At 42.1% G+C, this 18,351-nt stretch overlaps 1 protein-coding gene across 4 annotated transcripts in view; it reads left to right on the forward strand.

Moving 5' to 3' along the window:
* Positions 1-18,351, forward strand: part of grb10b (growth factor receptor-bound protein 10b) — a 65,445-nt gene that overhangs the window by 38,520 nt on the left and 8,574 nt on the right. For all 4 annotated transcript variants that reach the window (XM_061218690.1, XM_061218682.1, XM_061218673.1 and 1 more), the window contains 5 exons: positions 13,690-13,846; positions 15,595-15,710; positions 16,796-16,870; positions 17,349-17,486; positions 17,778-17,888. In XM_061218690.1, the coding sequence (XP_061074674.1) occupies positions 13,690-13,846; positions 15,595-15,710; positions 16,796-16,870; positions 17,349-17,486; positions 17,778-17,888 (597 nt within the window). The remainder of the gene's footprint in view (positions 1-13,689; positions 13,847-15,594; positions 15,711-16,795; positions 16,871-17,348; positions 17,487-17,777; positions 17,889-18,351) is intronic.

Genomic DNA, 18,351 nt, shown 5'->3' on the forward strand with positions numbered 1-18,351 from the left:
TGATCTCCTGAGAATTAATCTTGAGAAGAAATGCCTTTTCCCCTCAAGAAGCTTCCCCTCTCCCTCTTTCCCGCTCTTTGTCCTCTGCTGACCCGAGCACGTCACTACATGCCTACTCATCCCAGCATTCTGTTTCCCTGTCTGCTGAGGCCAGGCTTTCCCACAGACAGGCTGAACTTTCCCCAGCTTTCTGGAGGATCAGCGTGCCATGCCCCTCTGATAAACCCAACCCAGAGAGATAGGATTTGCCAGTAGTACAGCAGGGCTTGGCTTCTTTTAAGGCCTTTGTCTGCATTATTACAATTTATTTGATAAACTAGCTAAGCTAATAAATTGTTATGTCATTTAAGATATCAGTGATTTTAACAGTTTGAATATTTTCCCTGTGGCTTCTGTGACGGATGTATGTCAGTGTTTCGACTGCAGCTTGTTTTCTGTGCCTGCCTTATTTAACTGCCGTGCGTAGTGATTACCTCGTCTGAATGCCGCGCTATACAAAGACCTTGTATGACTGCTGTATAAAGGGATTACTTTCCAAACCTGGCATGCAAATTGATTATCTCATAATAGCTGTGATAGGTGTAATCTGATGACTTATGTGCTAAATGATCACAATATGACTGGTGTGCTAAGCGATAACCTTGTGTGACTGGTAGCGGAACATTACTATACAGCAGAGATGAGTTCCTCAGTTCCTCTGCGTAAGAATATTGTGATTCCATAAAACGTGAGTGTGGGTCCCCAAACTCCTAGCAGTGGCTACAGCTGTGTTCTTTGCTTTTGTTACACATACTGTATGTACGAAAGACGATCTGTTCCTCATTCAGACATTCAGCATGGGTTGTGGCAGCGGTTGCAGCACTACTCTGAAGCCAGTTGAATGCTGCTGATTTTTGAGTCAAATTTGTGTCTATGATCCATCCCGTCTAGCCATTCTCATAAGCTTTTATTTGACAGTCATGATCAAAGTCATGATATCCATGATATAAGTAATGATATCCATTTTGCTTTTTTTTTATATATCCTCAGCAAAGGAACCAAATTTATTGATCAGCCTCACAATCAATACTCACAATATCATCCCTGCTGCAACTATATGGTGCACAAATAAATAGTTGCATGTGAAATATTACAGCACGTGTCCCTATGGGTAATTTTCTCATTCTGGGGATTACTGGTGTTTGGTGCCCCCTAGAGCAGGCAGATGTAGGTAATCGCACATTAAGAAAGATTCTTTAGGCCTGAATGCATTCAGTACATACACTCACCAAATACTTTATTAGGAACATTTTTACCTTATTACACCTACTTAGTCATGCGATTGTCTGGCAGCAGTGCAATGAATACCAATTGTGTGGCAGCAGTGCAATTCATACAATCATGTAGATACAGGTCAGGAGCTTCAGTTAATGTTCCCATCAACCATCATGTGATCTAAGTGACTTTGACCATGGAATGATTGTTGGTGGCAGAGAGGATGGTTCGAGTATCTCAGAAACTACTGATCTCCTGGGATTTTCACATGCACTCTCTAGAGTTTTCAAAGAATTGTGCAAAAAACAAAAAAAAATCCAGTGGGCAGCAGTTCTGCAGACAGAAACGCTTGTTAATGCAAACGCTATAAAGATTTTTGCGGTGAGTATGAGGGCAGGACTGTGAGTGTCTGCTCTCTGTGGGGCTGTTTGCTCTGGCTGGGGTCTGCAGACAGGACATGAGTGCAGCCCACTTCCTCCTGGCTGATACTGAGGAATTTCTGATCTTTAGTCTCTGACCCAAATCTTATGGTATCAGCTGCTAAGGGTAGGATTTCCTCTTGCATTTATTGTATTAATATTTTATACAAATTCTTTTTTCATAAAGAAATATATTTTATACAATGCAGTATTCATGCAATGAAGGCTTAATTGTGCTTGCCGTTTGTATGCTTGTGCATGTGTGTGTATGCATATGCATGTTTGTGTATGTGTGTGCACACATCTGTGTGTATCCCTGCCTGTGTGCGTGTGTGCATATACATTTTACTCATACAGCATTGTAAGGTGGTATTTGTTTAAAGATTTGTTACAAAAGTTTTTTTATCAGACCACTCAATTTTTAGGTCAGCAAAAGTATTGGAACGTGTGACTGACAGGTGTTGCCCAGATGTGTCCTGTTAGATTGATTGGTTAAACAAGAAATAGTGCTGAATGTCTACTCTTGGTTTAACCTTGGGTTTTGCCTGTGAAGACTGCATTTGTGTTGGAAAACATGAACACCAGAGAGCTGTCTTTGGGAGAAAAACAAGCCATTTTGAAGCTTAGAAAAGAGGGGAAATCGATCAGAGCCATTGCACAAGCATTGGAGATTGAAAAAGAAAGAAACTGCTGCTTTACTGAGAAGCAGACATTGAACAGGTCGACCAAGGAAAAACAACAGCAGTTTGACAGAATAATTGTAAGAGCTGTGAAGAAAACCCCCAAAATATCAGTCCGTGACATCACAAACAATCTCCACAAGGCACGGGTGAAGGTATGTCAAATCAACCGTTCAAAGGAGCTGCAATATAGGGGCTATACCACAAGACACAAACCACTCATCATTAGTAAGTTATCGGAAGGTGAGATTACAATTTGAAAAGAAGTACAGCTTGAAAAGTTCAAGAACAAAGTTTTATGGACTGATGAGACTGAGATTTACCTCTACCAAAGCGATGGAAAGGCAAAAGTGTGGAGAAAGAAGGGATCTGCTCATGATCCAAAACATACAAGCTCATCTGTGAAACATGGTGGAAGTTTCATGGCTTGGGCTTGCACGGCTGCTTCTGGAGTGGGATCACTAATCTTTATTGATGATGTAACTCAGGATGGTAGCAGCATGATGAATTAAGAAGTGTACAAAAACATTCTGTCTGCCAACTTACAGAGAAATGTGTCCAAATTAATTGGGAGGAACTTCATCATGCACCAAGACGATGACAACAAACACACTGCCAACACAACATAGGACTTCATTAGGGAGAAAGAGTGGAAGGTTTTAGACTGGCCAAGTCAATCACCAGACCTTAACACAACTGAAAGAGGCTGCAGTAAATGCCTGAAAAAGCATCACAAAAGAAGAATGCAACAGTTTGTTGATGTCCATGGGTCGCATGCTTCATGCAGTTATTGCAAGAAAGGGATATGCTACCAAATATTAATGTTATTTACTTTCATTTACATAAATTATCTCTGTTCCAATACTTGATACAAAAGATGCTATGGTCTAAGTAGTTTAAATAAAATGTAAATAAAAGCAGAAATTCTGAACTCGTCTCGTGTTCATCTTATCTCAACCCCAAACATATTTAGTGTATTGCATAACAAAGGAATTGGCCTTGCTGTTCCAATACTTTTGGAGGGGACTGTAGATGTATGTTCTCTGCAGTGGCCTGTGCTGTCAGACTGTCCATCTGACCAGGTAATTTTAGTCTGCGCAATGGCTTCATGTAGGTCACTGAAACTGTATGAGCTACACTGCGCCACTGAGCTCAGGCTGGGCCCTGCTTTCAGACAGGAAAGTAGGACAGCTGACTTTCTCATGTGAGAGAGAGAGAACAAGCACGACGTGCAGTATGTCTTCCTGGCAGAAGCATTCTGATATTCTTTCCAGTTTTCTTCCTTTTTCTTTTTTTTCTTTTTTTTTTTTTTACAAGTTGTACTTTTGGAACGGGAAAATGAATACAGACGGGCAAGCTGATTCAGAGGGCAGTAATTATGCATGGGTTGTGAATTTTTGGCTCTCAACATTGTGGGAACTGTAAATCCCAGTGTACTCCCTTAAATTTGAAGTGGAATCCCTGACATTGGCCTTTACAGTTTGGCCCTCTATCCTCATTAGGAAGATTTGATTCAGTCCTGCTATTATTGGCTCATTGACAATTTTCATCGAACTTTACTGTTCCGTTTTGTGTTTTATCATCTTTAGCCAGTGATTAGTGCTTATTTATTTCATACCAGAACATTTGCCTCACACAGGAAGACGAGGTCAGGACAAAGAGACTGTTTTGTGTGCATCTGTACGTATGTATATCTGTGTGTGCATGTGATTATGCGGATATACTGTGTGTAAATGTCTAAGTAAGAGACATTGCTTCTGTGGGCTGAGAAACGAGAGCAGGTTTACTGCATAATCTGGTCCGTGTTCCATGCGATATCCATGTGCTGGTCCACGTGAACACTGCAGAGATGGGCAGCTGGAGTCGGTGCAGTTCGGTGCTGCTTTGGCCCGTTTTATTGTTTCACCAAAATGTAATTATCTCATCCTTTGTTTGTGCTCAGTGGAGCTGAGTGGTTCTGTTCTGCCCCCGCCGGGTCGTACGGAATCGCCGATTGGGAAGATACTGGGCCACGTCTCCTTTGATCTCAGTCGGAGAGAACTTGGCAATTGAAAAGTGCTTTGTGCCTCCATGTCTGTGTGTGGTAGGGAACTGTTTGGCATGAGGACTCCAGGAATAGATGTAAGTGGAGAAGAGGGTGTTTCTGGGGTGTAGATAACTCACTGATGGTTGGAACGGTGTATGGTTGTGTTTTTTGTAATTTGCTTTTGGTTAAAATAATAAAAATGTGCTCTTTTGCCCATTCACATTTAAGACCAAGCTATGGATTGTAAGTTAAAGGGTCAGCTGTGACTGATTCTGCTAGCGTAGCACGTCAGAGGCAGCACCAGCACCAGGGACACTCAGTGTGACATCACTGGTGGGGGCTGGAGTGAGTGTCAGTTTGGCTGCTGCTGGAATCAGAAAATGAAGAAAAAGATAGGGAATCTTTTTGTGGCCCAAATGAACACTGACAATGATCTTTTTGAGTGATGTGATCAACAGGCCGACTAACCAGATCGCCTGTTCAAATCCCCCAGATTGCTGGTTTTTATCAGAAGTCATTTTGTCGTGTTTCTCCAATGCACTCTTATGCAAATTGTATAAAAAAAACATAGTATGATCAACTACTATGTTACTACTTTAATATAAACTCTCAAAATGATACAAAATAAGATACTGTTGTTGCTAAAGCAATGGCATCTTAAAATAGGTTACACAGATGGAACCGTTAGTTTGAACTCTTTCAGATGGTATATCCTGTTACCATATTGATTGAAAATTGCTCTGTGAAAAAAAGATAGAATGCACACCGGCCCAGCCCTGCGTGAGACTTAGGGGGGTTAATAAAAATTTAATGAAAAAAATTCTTATTGTCTATCATATGCAGCCTTTTTACTTATTTTTTATGAAGGATGCCAATTCTGGAGCTGGGTGTATGTTACTGTACCTTTTTTAACATATTGGCAAGCAAAACATGTTCTGCATGGCTGAGAAAACATGCAGATTAGTGTAATGATGGAAGGGTGACAGACAGTAGGCCTTTGGGTGCCAATAATAATCATGCTTTACATAGATTCGCTGTGTAGAAATATAGCTGTTTAGCTTCCGCACCCTGGTTTTCTTTTCTCCTGGGTAATTTATTACTATTACTGCTTTGTCAGACTGTCTTCACATGTGACTCCCAGGTAAAGGGAGGGTGGAAAACCAGGAATTAGTTACTCAAAACTGTGTGATGCTGCTTCAGATGAGTAATGATATCTTGGCAATGACTCCCATATCCAAGTCAGAATTTTCTTTTCAGAATAGTCTTGACATTGTAACCTTTTTTTTTTTTTTTTTACACAAATCAGAGTTCATGGATATAATCACTCTGTTACCTATCATTTTGGAGCGAACATAATCTATACACTCAGTGAACACTTTATTAGGTAGACCTGTACACTAACAGAAGTTGGTCACGAAGTTAACCTTTTTTTTCAGACCAAATGTCAGAATGGGGAAGAAATGTGATCTAAGTGACTTTGACCATGGAATGATTGTTGGTGCCAGAGAGGGTGGTTTGAGTATTAAAGAAATGGCTGATCTTCTGGGATTTGCACACACAACAGCCTCTAGAGTTTACAGAGAATTAAAAATAAATAAATGAATAAATAAATACATCCACTGAGCAGCAGTTCTCTGGGCAAAAACATGTTGTTCATGAGAGAGGTCAGAGGAGAAGGGCCAGACTGGTCGAAGGTGACAGTAATGCAAATAACCACACATTGCAACAGTGGTATGCACAACAGCATCTCTGAACACATAATGTATCAAACCTCTAAGTGGATAGGCTATAGCAGCAGAAGACCAATTTGTCTAAAAAAAAAAAAAGTCCTAATAAAGTTCTCACTGAGTTAGATAGATCTGGTGAAGACCTAAAGAGTCATATAGTGGCCTCAGAAAGTGTTCAGACCCCTTCACTTTTGCACCCTTTACTGTGCTGTAGATTTATTTTAAATAGATAAAATTGCCATTTTAGCCCATCAATCTACACCATAACCCATGCTGACAAAATGAATTTTGGGCATTTTTAATGTATTAAATGTTTGTGATTTTATCTAATTTATTCATGTATTCAGGCCCATTTATCCCATTCTTCCTGGCGGATCCTCTCAAGCTCTGTCAGATTGGATGGAAAGCATCTGTGAACTGCCATCTTCAGGTCTCTCCACAGATGTTCTATGGGGTTCAAGTCTGGGCTTTGGCTAGGACTCAAGGACAGTGAGAGACTTGTCCTGAAGCCACTCCAGTGTTGTCTTGACTGTATGCTTCATTTTCATTTCTGGAGCAGGTTTTCTTCAAGTACCTCTCTGTATTAGCCAAGTGACATAGTCAGACATAATGCTTGGAGTTCTGCCCAAAGAGTTAAATTTTAGTCTCATCAGACCAGAGAATCTTTTTCCTCATGCTCTCAGAGTTGCTTTTACTCCAAGCGGGCTTTTGTATCCTTTCTATCCTTTGTAGTGCCTTCCGTCTATCCATTCCGTCTATCCAGGCCGGATTGATGGAGTGCTGCTGAGATGGTCGTCCTTCCGGCAGGTTCTCTCATCTCTGTGGCGGACTTCCGAAACTCTGGTAGAGTGACTGTTGGGTTCTTCGCTACCCTGACCAAGGCCCTTCTTGCTCAGTTACTCAGTCTTGGAAGAGGTGCTTCCAAACATCTTCCATTTCAGAATTATTGAGGCCACAGTGCTCCTGGGAACACTCAGTGTTATGCCCTTGCCCTGATATATGCCTCACCACAGAGAGCTCCTTGGACTTCATGGCTTGTTTTTTGTCCTGACATGTAGTGTGACTTGTCGGACCTTATATAGGCACACGCGTGCGTATATCTAAACTATGTCCAATCAATTCAATTTGCCACATGTGGACTCCAATCAAGTTCTAGACTCATCTTAAGGATAATTAAAGCAAGCATCTAATTACATTTAATTGAAATTGCATAGTATTAGAAAAAACATGCTGCATTTAAATAGATTTATTTCTGAATCCTTTGCATGGCAATTTACAAGAAAAAGAATGCTTACAGTACCTTACTATTAGCAATTGTAAATAAGGTATTTAACTGAGGTAGTGATGACTACTTCCAGTTATTGTTCAGTTTCATTTCATATTTAAGAATATGATTTTAATCCAGCAGTATCTATGAGGGCTTTACTTTAGATTACTTGGGAACTTTTGGAGCTATCAAGGAAATGAGCAATATTCCATTTACTTATGATATTTCAATAGACAATATGCACTTTATGCACTGAATGAATAGACCCCCAATATTCTTACCAACATGCGTTCATGCCCCTTTGTTATTTCAGCTGATATAATTGGCTGTTCTTGGACCTACAGTATAAGACCTTTTAAAAGACTGTGTGTCCATTGGATATTCAACGTTTGTACATGGAAATATAAATTCCAATGCAAATTACAAGCCGTGCACTGAGATCACATGATAATGAGAGCAAATATCACATGTCCACAAATGCAGGAAATGGTTGATGAAAGTGGGAGCTCAACAGAACAGTTCTCTTGTTTCTGGGATGTTGTACTGTTGGACTGCTGTCAACCCGTCGTGTTGGACCTATCATTCTCAGACACCTTGCTGTGGATCACTGAAAACTGGCACCAAGCTGCACAGATTGGTATTCTGGACAGCACATGCATCCGGAACTTCTCTCCCACAAAAGCGTAGATGATTGGGTTCACACAGCAGTGTGCCAAGGTGATGCTCTCCGTTACGTCCAGGGCCACATCTGTCCATCTCAATGCCCCACAATGGTTCTCAACATCCTGCGCCCTTAATTTGATCAAGAAAACCACCACGTGGTATGGAACCCAGGTGACCACAAACAAGCCGACTATTGCAGACCAGCCTCATGGCTCTGTGCTTATTGGAGTTCCGAGTCCTCAGTAATACAGCCAGGATTTTGCATTATAGGGAGGGAGACAAAGAGCACCGCTGCATTCTCCCCAAAGCTACGGATGAGTTTAGAAGTCATCACCGATTCTGCATTATAGCTGTTTTGGCAGGTTGGTCCACCTTCCTCTACAACTTGTAGTGTTCATTTTTCAGCACTAGCACCTTGTAAAACTTTTACGGAATGGCATCTTAGAATCCTCATCTGACGGCTTGAAGTAATTCCACACCACCCGTGGATGCAAGCTTGCAGTGCCTGTTGTGACTATGCTTGGTGCGTAAGTATGTACAAACATCTTCAGCAGTGTGACTTATGTGGATCACAGTCTACTGTTAAACGAAACGTTAATCTTTGGTGTTACCCATCGGCGATTTAAAATCATCGTCTGATGATCGACGACATACAATTTTGCTATTATCAGCCGATACTGATATTTGGTCAATATCTTGGTACATCCCTACTTCTTTTTCCTACAATCCCCCTCATTCTCCTGCTTCAGGTTCAACTCTTGACGGAATGTTCTGGGTTGTGCCTCGGGTTCCATGCTCCCCATTCGTCTGTCTGGGTCTTATTGAAAGAGTGGTCCCTTTGCTGTGAATACCTTCTATCTTCCCTTCTATCTTCCCTCTCCCGCTCACAAAGGCAGCAGATATCTACAGATGGCCACAGAAAAGAGTTTCCTATCTCATATGCCAGTGCCCCCATCTCTGTTTTCTGTCATTGAGCCAGACTGCGGCATTCCATCAGCTGGGCTTATGGTCTGAGCTGATTGAATGAAGATGAGCTAATGTCTCAGAACCCTGACCCTCGCCTCTGTCATGGATAAGTGTCCATGCCCAGTAGGGTCAATAAAGCCGCTCGACTGGGCTGGAAGCTGCAAGTAACAAATCCCCATATAGTTTAAGAACAAGAAGGAAAAAAAGGTCAGAACTGAAAACCGTTGCCTTCCATATATCTTGCGGTTCATTCTTTGTTTTTAAATAAACCTCTCCACACCTCAGGTCTACCCCGGCTGCAGTCTCCACCGTTTGGTGACAGGCTTTTGGAGTGCGTTCTTTCTTACGGATGCAGGTCTTCACAGGTCTTTTTTGTGTGATATGCTTCCGATCAGTGCTGACATAAAAGCATTGGTGTGTCACTGGTTCCTGTCTTTAAAACTATCTTCCTCCACTTTTTTGTGGTTATGTTGGTGCTGATTCAAAGTGCATCATTACTCTAAGCAATTATATGAATGTTCATATGCTTCTGTTATAGTTTTCAATTTGCATAATACTATTATTTCTGTCACATCAATATCATGCCGTTATTTAGGCCTCTCTTTTGATCTTTTAACAGAGCACAAAGAACGGGCTGAACAAGTGAAGAAGAAAATCTGTCTTGAAATATGCTTCATGGCACCACATGCAGTGCGGTCTATTAATATAAATTGCAGTATTAATGAGATCTGACACTGTCTTGATTGACATTTTTAGTCCCTGCTTCTGTACTAGTCTGTGTCCTAACCATCATGCAGTTTTGCCTTGGGATTTCTTGGGCGGGGTTTTTATTCCCTGTAATGTGGGGACCACTCTGTTAACTCTATAAAGTGTTTAAATGCTTAGCTAGCAAATTACTTGGAGGTAAATTTGAAATTATTTCTATTTGGAGATTTTGTTTTGAAAATGAATTTCAAGTAGTAGTTTGTAAGTATATGGTATTTCATCTTTGAAATATGAGTAAAAGCAGTTCAGTAGTTCAGGGACCACCCCCTGGTCATTCATCTGATGGGTCATAGGTCAGCTTTCGGGGATCTAACCAGTTAAATTGGCACCACATGTTGTGCTTGATAGCCCATGACTCATAAACAGGTTTACATGTTTAATGTGGAAACCTCAATGAACACATAAATGGGGTTGTCATGACGGTAAATTAACTACATCCTACATCCTTTTTTATGAGCTATTTTATAGTACATGTACAGTAAACCACTGCCATGTAACCACTGCCGATTTAACTACCTGGCCTAACCATTTTGTGTTGGAATCATCATTATATTGAATAAAGGAATTATGTTTCACTCACAAAGAAAGCTCTGTTAAAGTTAGATTACTGTGTTGAGGCACTGTATTTTTGGCATACAAACTGTCACCTGCCAATAGCTTTTGTTTGTTGTTGGATTAATACTTTGTGTTGCGAGTGTCATATTACATTCACTGACACAATTTCAATTTGCAATGTTTTATATTATTTATGCTATAAAGTCTAGAAATGGCATCAAATGTTGATTGCATTCCAATTAGCCTAATCATTGGTCATTTGCACAATGAATTCAAGGTCCCATAGACCATGATCAATAATATAATCTGACTTTTTGATCCTTTCTGAACTCATTAATTCAGAAAGGAATTAATCACTGGATTAGCCTTACTCAAAACAAGCACCTTAGATCTTAGAATAACAGAGAATGGATTCTGCTCCCGCACTTTAATCTAAAGTTAGGTGGATGATGGATTAGTGGCCTATTTTAGCTCCATTTTGGAGTAGTGGCATTGGAATAGTAGTCCATGCTGGCTCCATGTTGGAATGGTGACGTATTAGCTCTGTGTTGGAGTAGTTGTCCATGTTGGCTCTGTGTTGGAGTAGTAGTCAGTCCATGTTGGCTCTGTGTTGGAGTAGTAGTCCATGTTGGCTCTGTGTTGGAGTAGTAGTCCACGTTGGCTCCCAGTCGGAGTTGCAGCCTGTTAGCTCAGGTTTTTGGCCTGGCATTAATCAGAGTGTCAGTGCTGTTTGCTGCCCGCTCAGGAGACCTTAAAGCTGAGTCATGAGGAAGGCTGAGGAGCGGGGGTGTGAACAGGAAGTGGGGCGCGATCAGGGAGCGCTGTTGAGGAGGGCACGGTTAACCTTGTTACTGTAAACCCCTCCCCCTCACTTTTTCCCTCTGCTTTTGGGTATTTTTAATAGACCCTGGAGTAACGGCTGTGTATGGCCCCTGAACAGCCAGTGGTCATGTTTAAACTCTCAGACACTTGAGGCAGCAGCTGTGAAACCCATTTTAACAGACAAGCCTGAAATACTCATTCAATTCTACTGTGGTACTTTTTGTAACAAGGCACATAAATACAGAATAATTATATGCTGTTATGTCTTTTGTGGTTTATTGAATTGTCTTACTGTTTCTTGACCTATTTATTTGTATAGATTTGCCATTTGTAAACATAATTACTGGTTGTAGCCTAGATGTGAATTATGGACCTTTTCTTGATAGTTGAGTCTCATAGTCTTTGCTGGCTATTGGTCTGTCTTATGTGGATACCAGCACTCAGATTGGTTTTGATTATTAGACATTACCATTAAATATAGAACAATAGTAGTATATTCTCTCTAGTTGAGAGCACAGACATATAGTTATGTCCTCTTTAGTATAGTTCTTGACCCTTTAGATCCTGGATGAGGGAGATTTTGCTGTATAATGGTAATGCAGAGCTTTCATGCATTTCCTGCCTGGGTCGTAAACTATAATAGCCATTCATGTGCGCTCACATGCAGACAGTCTCCTCTTCTCTTGCTCTCTAAAATATTTGAGATTAACCCACATTTGTGCCTTCCTCCAAATGCATGCCTGTGCATTTTTTGGATCTCTACTTTGCTGAAGACTCTACTTTGATAAAGGTAAGCAGTTGGTGTAGCTGGAAACAGCTGGAAAGTAGTATCTGGAAAGCTGTGTGCAGGTAGTTTAAACAGCAGATGGTGTGTTTCTATTCCAGGAATGTTTGAATGTTTGGGGGGCGGGGGGTGGGTCTGACTCCTGGTGAGTCTGCTATAGGTTCGAGGGGGGTTTCTAGGTTTTTTGTTTTCAGAGGGAGAATGTTGGCTTAGTACAGGCGGGGGCAGGGGACAGGCCCCCCAGGTCTGTTCCCCCTCTCCTGTAATGAGCACTGGCCAGTTGTCAGCAAGCTTTTTGGCTGCCAAGTTCAAAGCTGAACTTGGGGGTGGGGCTGGGGCGGTCGAAAAATGAAACAAGTCCTTACTTGAAACTAGCTTGAGACATCAATAAAATTAAAGAGCTTTTTCCCTTTCCATTTTTAAAATGATCTGCTAAAATAAATAGAGCTGTTGTAGAAAGCAAATGAAGCTATGTTTCTGCCAGTGATAGTCAAACTTTGTGTGTATGAGTGAGTGTGTGTGGGTGCGCGCATATGTGTGTGTGTGTGTGTGTGTGTGTGTGTGTGTGTGTGTGTGTGTGTGTGAGAGTGTGTGTATGTGTGTGAGTGAGTGTGTGTGTGTGTGTGTGTGTGTGTGTGTGTGTGAGTGTGTGAGTGAGTGGGAGTCTCCCGGCCAATGTGGGAGATGATTACATCAGCGTGAGTGAGCCATGTGATTGGTCAAGGAGGTGTGGTTTGATTCAGCACCTAAGAGCCTCTGCTGGGAGCCGTTTGTGAGGGGCTCTGGCTAAAGCAGTGGCCTGTGTCAGCTCTTCTGTCTGTGAAGTAAGACGGAGGGAAATGATGTGACAGGAACGCGACACCAACGCTGTGGAGCTGTGTGGGATCCGTGTTTCTGCAGGCAGTGGAGAAACGTTCTCTCTTTCGCTGTCTTTTTTCCTCTCTGTCTGTCTCTCTGGAGAAACTCACTGTGAAAATGCCATCCTGTTCTCCTGACTGCTGTCTGTTGCGGGCTGTAGAGGTAAGCTTTGCCTTTTACTTTAAAGAGACTTTTATTTTTGGGAAATTCCTGTAGTTGAAGAGAAGCGAGAAGGAGTGAGAGAGAGAGGGAAAGAGGGAGAGCAGTAGATTTTGAGAGGCTCTGAGAGCAGAGGAAATGAGTGTGCTGTGGGTGGGGGGGGGGGGTGGTGAAAAAGGGCTTTCTCGGACGCTGTGCTTATTTCTGTTTATTTTTCATTAAAGGGGCTGTTTGCCATGCCTGGTTTTATCAGGGCCGGGATTGTTTAGAAGCAGGACAGGAACAGGTGGTCTTCGATCCCGGTTTCAGACGCAGCCTGTGCTGTCTGAACCGGAAACAGGACTCTGATGAGAGCTGCAGGTCTAAATTCAGGGCTTTATTCGAGGGAACGCAGTGCTTTCAGTAGTTTGAGAAGTGACTGTTTGTGATGGGGGGGTGGAGAAAAAAGCTGAAGGGAATAACGTCCTTTAAGGAATGTGGATATTTCCGCAGAGCGGACCAGCTCCACCTCTCCAACATTGTGCTCGATTCTTCTACGAGTGATCAAACATGTCCTGTGTGCGTGCCCATTGTTCTGTGTGCGATCTACATACACGTAGAATGTTCTCCGCATTTCCAGAATGTGTCTCGCGTTCCGCGCATGTTCTGTGTATGTACTGCAAGTCGAGCCCTACATATTGTCTGTTGTGTGATCGCTGAACGCAGGCTGGATACACTCTGACTCTTCGTTTCTGTCCATTGTAGATCATTAAAGTTTTCAGCGAAGACGGTACGCGGAAAGTGGTGGAAATCCCGGCAGACATGACAGCGCGCGACCTCTGCCAGCTGCTGGTGTACAAGAGCCACTGTCTGAACGACAGCAGCTGGGCACTGGTGGAGCAGCACCCCGTCCTGGGGCTAGGTAAGGGCCCAGCAGCTCACACTGCGCCTGCTTCGCTACGCTAACGGGGCGGATGCGTCTGGTGGGCGGAGGAGAGGCGGGCTCTGAGCCTCTCTGGAGCTGCTGTTGTGGTGGGGAGAGAGGGGGGCATTTAGAGTGCCATTTTAAAACAAAAGCGCATTGTCTGCTTGAGGTAATTTCATCTCCATTGTGATTTACATGCTCACATTTGTACTTGCAGTCCCTTTATACAGATCACGTACCTTGCTCAGGGGTACATCTGCAGTGCCCCAGATGGAAGTGAAACTGTAAACCGCATTACCCAGCCCCGTTTCCAAGGCAGTGCCATCCGTAAGTATTTGGACAGTGGTACAATTTCCGTGCTTTGGGCTCTGTGCTCCAGCACATTGGATTTAAAATTAAACTGAATATGAGGTTATACCTGCACTAAAGAAGCATACCTGACTAATCAGAAACAACTGAGAAGCCAACTGTCCAATTACTTTTGGTTCCCTAAAATCTAGGGACTTTGTATAGAAAGGGATGTGATTCCTACACTATTGACCTCATATGGATGTAAATACCCTCAAATTAAAGGTGACATGCTGAATTTTAACCTCATTATTTAACCTCATTACTCGTTGCTTCATTTCAAATCCAATGTGCTGGAGTACAAAGCCAAAAGAACACAAAGTTGTACCGCTGTCCAAATACTGAGCACCTACACTGAGAACATGAAATGCATATAACCCATGTGAAAAAGTAATTGCCCTCTTAAACTTAAACGCTTCCTATAACTTGATATCAAAAATTGAAATCATTGTGGAGGGGTTTTAGCCCACTTTTCTTTGCAGAACTGCCTTAATTCTGACAAAGTGGTAGATTTTCAAGCATGAACTGCTAATATACTCATCGGCCCATAAGGCCTTACTCAGTCCGGTTTCCGTGTACTAGTGCAAATTTTCTTCCATTTAGTTTATTTTCTCTTTTCTCAGTAGTAGCCTTTTCACAGCTGCATATCCATTCGGACCCATCACATTGGGCTGTTTTCTGACAGCGAAAGGATTGACAGAAACACTTGTGGAGCTTCATTTTACTTTTCCTCAAACATAAATCTTTAAGTGCCTGTGTGATTTTGATAGTTGTTTTCGAGCAATTATTTTCCTTTCACTTTCACTTTCCTCATGCAGCTGCATCTAATCTGTGATCCGTTCTCTGTCGCTTATGTTTTTGGCTTTTCCCCTGTCTGGATAGAGTAAAAAATGGGAAGAAAATCGGTGGGCTTCTCTCCTTTAAAAAATTGTGCCGTTGAATCATCTTGTCTCATCGTCAAAAAATATCTCCTTTAGCCATTTTGGAGTTCCAACAATATCTCCGATGCAGCCAAAGTTTGTTTGGGTAGTTGCTTGTTTGAATGTTAGTAACTTTTGAAGGCAAACATAATGTCATCTGCAGTTTTGGTAACAACTTTTGTTCCTCTGCTTGGAAGGATGGAAGACATAAAGTGGTAGTGGAAGTGCATAAGTGAAGCAGAACACTGTGTAATGGTGTAATGTAGCTATGCCAACTTCAGTATTTGACAAGCCTGTGGCAATTGTTGTCCACCTGTGAAATGTCATTGAGATTGCGGAATTTTTGCGGTTGAAAAATCACTTTTATATTGTTTTATACTGGAGTGCTGAACAGCACGGACATGCTGTGCATGGCTGTGTGTGCACTGTAGGCTCTGTGTAGGTTCTGTCCCTAGCTGAGTGCTCTCTCCACCACAGAGAGGTGTCTTGAAGACCACGAGATGGTGGCACACGTTCAGGCAGCGATGACAAGCGAAAGCAGGTTTCTCTTCAGGAAGAACTACGCCAAATACGAATTCTTTACAAATCCCTTGGTGAGTTTTCTCTCCTTGCATTTCCTAAAATGTCCTTGCCTGTCCAAGGAAATGAGCAATTGCTTCATTTGTGTGTGCACACGTGTAAGCAATTTGGTCAAGAATTTCATGCATTTTTGCCACTTTGTGTGCTCCCTGTTTGTTTCCACACAATGAATGTGAGTATGGGCTACAAAAATACCCTACTTCCAGATTTAAGACAATTACTTCTTTCAATTTAAGAGAATAAATTGAGAAAAGAAATTGAAAGGCTAATGTATTCAGACTATTACTGGAGTACTAAGTACCTGCCAAGACTTGGTTGCTCTTGTTGCTTGTCTTTTCAATTACTGTGGAACATGCCTGAAGAATTCTGATAAAGCATGATACAGATCTTTAAGAAAAGTGTCAGTATAGAAAATTACAACTTTCTGAAATGGGCAGAAGCAGAAAGTGATTCATCAACACAGAGAAGAGGAATGTATCATTGAGTCAAGGGGGTGTCGCTCTCCAAAGGGGTGTGGTGTGTGAACTGGCAGCTTGCTTCAGTTCAATGGTGCAAAATGGCTTAATGTTATGTAACCAGTGACTGACTGCAAAAAGTCATTTAATTTAGCATCTGTAAGAAACTTACAGATAGATCTGCTCAGAACCACACACCAATGGTCATTTATCCCCTTTACACTTGTCATCTGTTCTTTTCTGATTATGTTTTTTGGACTCTATTGTTTGCATATTTTGTGATTGTGGTATCAGCGAAATTATAATAATATTTTCACTTATATTTGTTGTATTGCTGGAAGGAAGTCATCCCTGTTTCCCGTCACAATGACTGATATTGAAGAAGATTGGTTGTGGTTACAGTGACTAGTTACAGTGACCCGAGAGGACCAGGAGGGTTGTGGTCATGGTAACTAGGATCAAGACAGGGCCACAGTGTTTAGGGTCATGACGTCTTAGTACTACCTTCATGAATTTAGGTCTCTCTACCGTATATGAGTATTTTAAACCATTTTAAAAAGTGTGCCCTTTACTACAAGCTTGGTATATGTGGGGACCATTAATAATCCATATTTCCTGGTAAACGTCTATTGTTTTATTAACAGAACTTCTTCCCAGACCAGATGATTGCGTGGAGTCAGGAGACTAGCAGCCCAATCCCCCCTTCACAGCTTCTACAGGTATGATCACACATACTAGCACACTGTACCGCTGGCACAGTCCTCAAAATAACCAATCTGTGCTGGGTCATAATACCAGGTTGAGTCATACTACCCCATTTCCACTGTACAGCTGGGACCAGGCTGGGTTATAATACCACCTTTCCACTGTACAACTGGGACCAGGCTGGGTCATAAAAGCCCCTTACCACTGAACAGCTGGAACACGTTTGGCCTTGGCTATCTCCAAATTGAGTTCTGCTGACTCCAAATGAGTCCGCATGAACCAAAATCCCTCCGGAATGTTTCCAGCTCCTTGTTGAATTCCTGTCAGAAAGAATTCTGTCTTTTCTGCAGTACTAGATAGATGAAAAAACTACATTTGCGGTGAAATTCAAATGGCTGTCTAGTTTATCTCTACAGATTCAGCTCCTTGGATCCAGTCATATGATGAGCTCACATAATCAGAACTGTATTACCAACATCTCTTCCTTTTCAGAATTTCTTGAACTCCAGCAGTTGTCCTGAAATTCAGGGCTTCCTTTATGTGAAGGAGATGGGCAGGAGGTCCTGGAAGAAGATGTATATGTTTCTCAGACGGTCAGGGTTGTACTATTCAACAAAAGGAACATCAAAGGTACAAACTTTGCCTTTTTTGATACATTCTTTCTCTTACTGAATTGATTCCCCATCAAACAGCTCATGTTTTATGTTGCATGGGATTTAACAATGTGTACGGCATGTGAATTTTTGCTTCATAGGCACAGTGGGAAAATTATTTTTGTCTCCTGCAGGAAATACAGTGTGCTCTCCAACAGACCTCTGCACAGTCTGTTATAAGCATTAGCCTTGGCTTGGTCTTAGTAGTAGCTATTAGCTATGTTATTTCCTCTGTTTGCTGTAAAACGATGTAGCTGCTGACTTACAGGAGCCCAGGCATCTGCAATTGCTATCAGACTTCGAGGACAGCAACATCTTCACTGTCATAACCGGCAGGAAGCTGCACAGTGCACCAACTGACTATGAGTTCTGTATAAAGGTGAGTTTGTGGTATTGCTCAGTTTAAACATCATAGGAGTGGGGGTTCTGATGCATGTTCTGATGGGAACGTGCCCTGCTCTCTCTGGCCTGCTATACATGGAATCTGCCTGTTTGATGTTTCACTTCAGTGTCAATGCAGATGACAGGGCTACTGTCACACTTCTGAAGTGGAGGTTTTCCCTCCGTTCCTCTGTATTATCCCCTGGAGAACCTGTTAGCTATCGGCGGTGATTGAAGAGCCTCTTATTTTCAGCTCAGCCAGATTAATCTCACACGCCTGCATGGGGCTTTTGTGGTCATCCTTCTCCATCAACCCACTTTCAGATTTCAAATTAATCAAAAACAAATTGTCTCTTAAAATGGGGGCCCCCCTCCTCAAATCCAAGACCTGTCCTGTTGAAGCCCTTATCCCTCAGGATTGGGATCAGCTTCAGTGGGGTCAGGGTGTTTGACCTTCCTGC

The sequence above is a fragment of the Conger conger genome, chromosome 1, assembly GCF_963514075.1.
Source record: "Conger conger chromosome 1, fConCon1.1, whole genome shotgun sequence".
Classification (NCBI taxonomy): domain Eukaryota; kingdom Metazoa; phylum Chordata; class Actinopteri; order Anguilliformes; family Congridae; genus Conger; species Conger conger.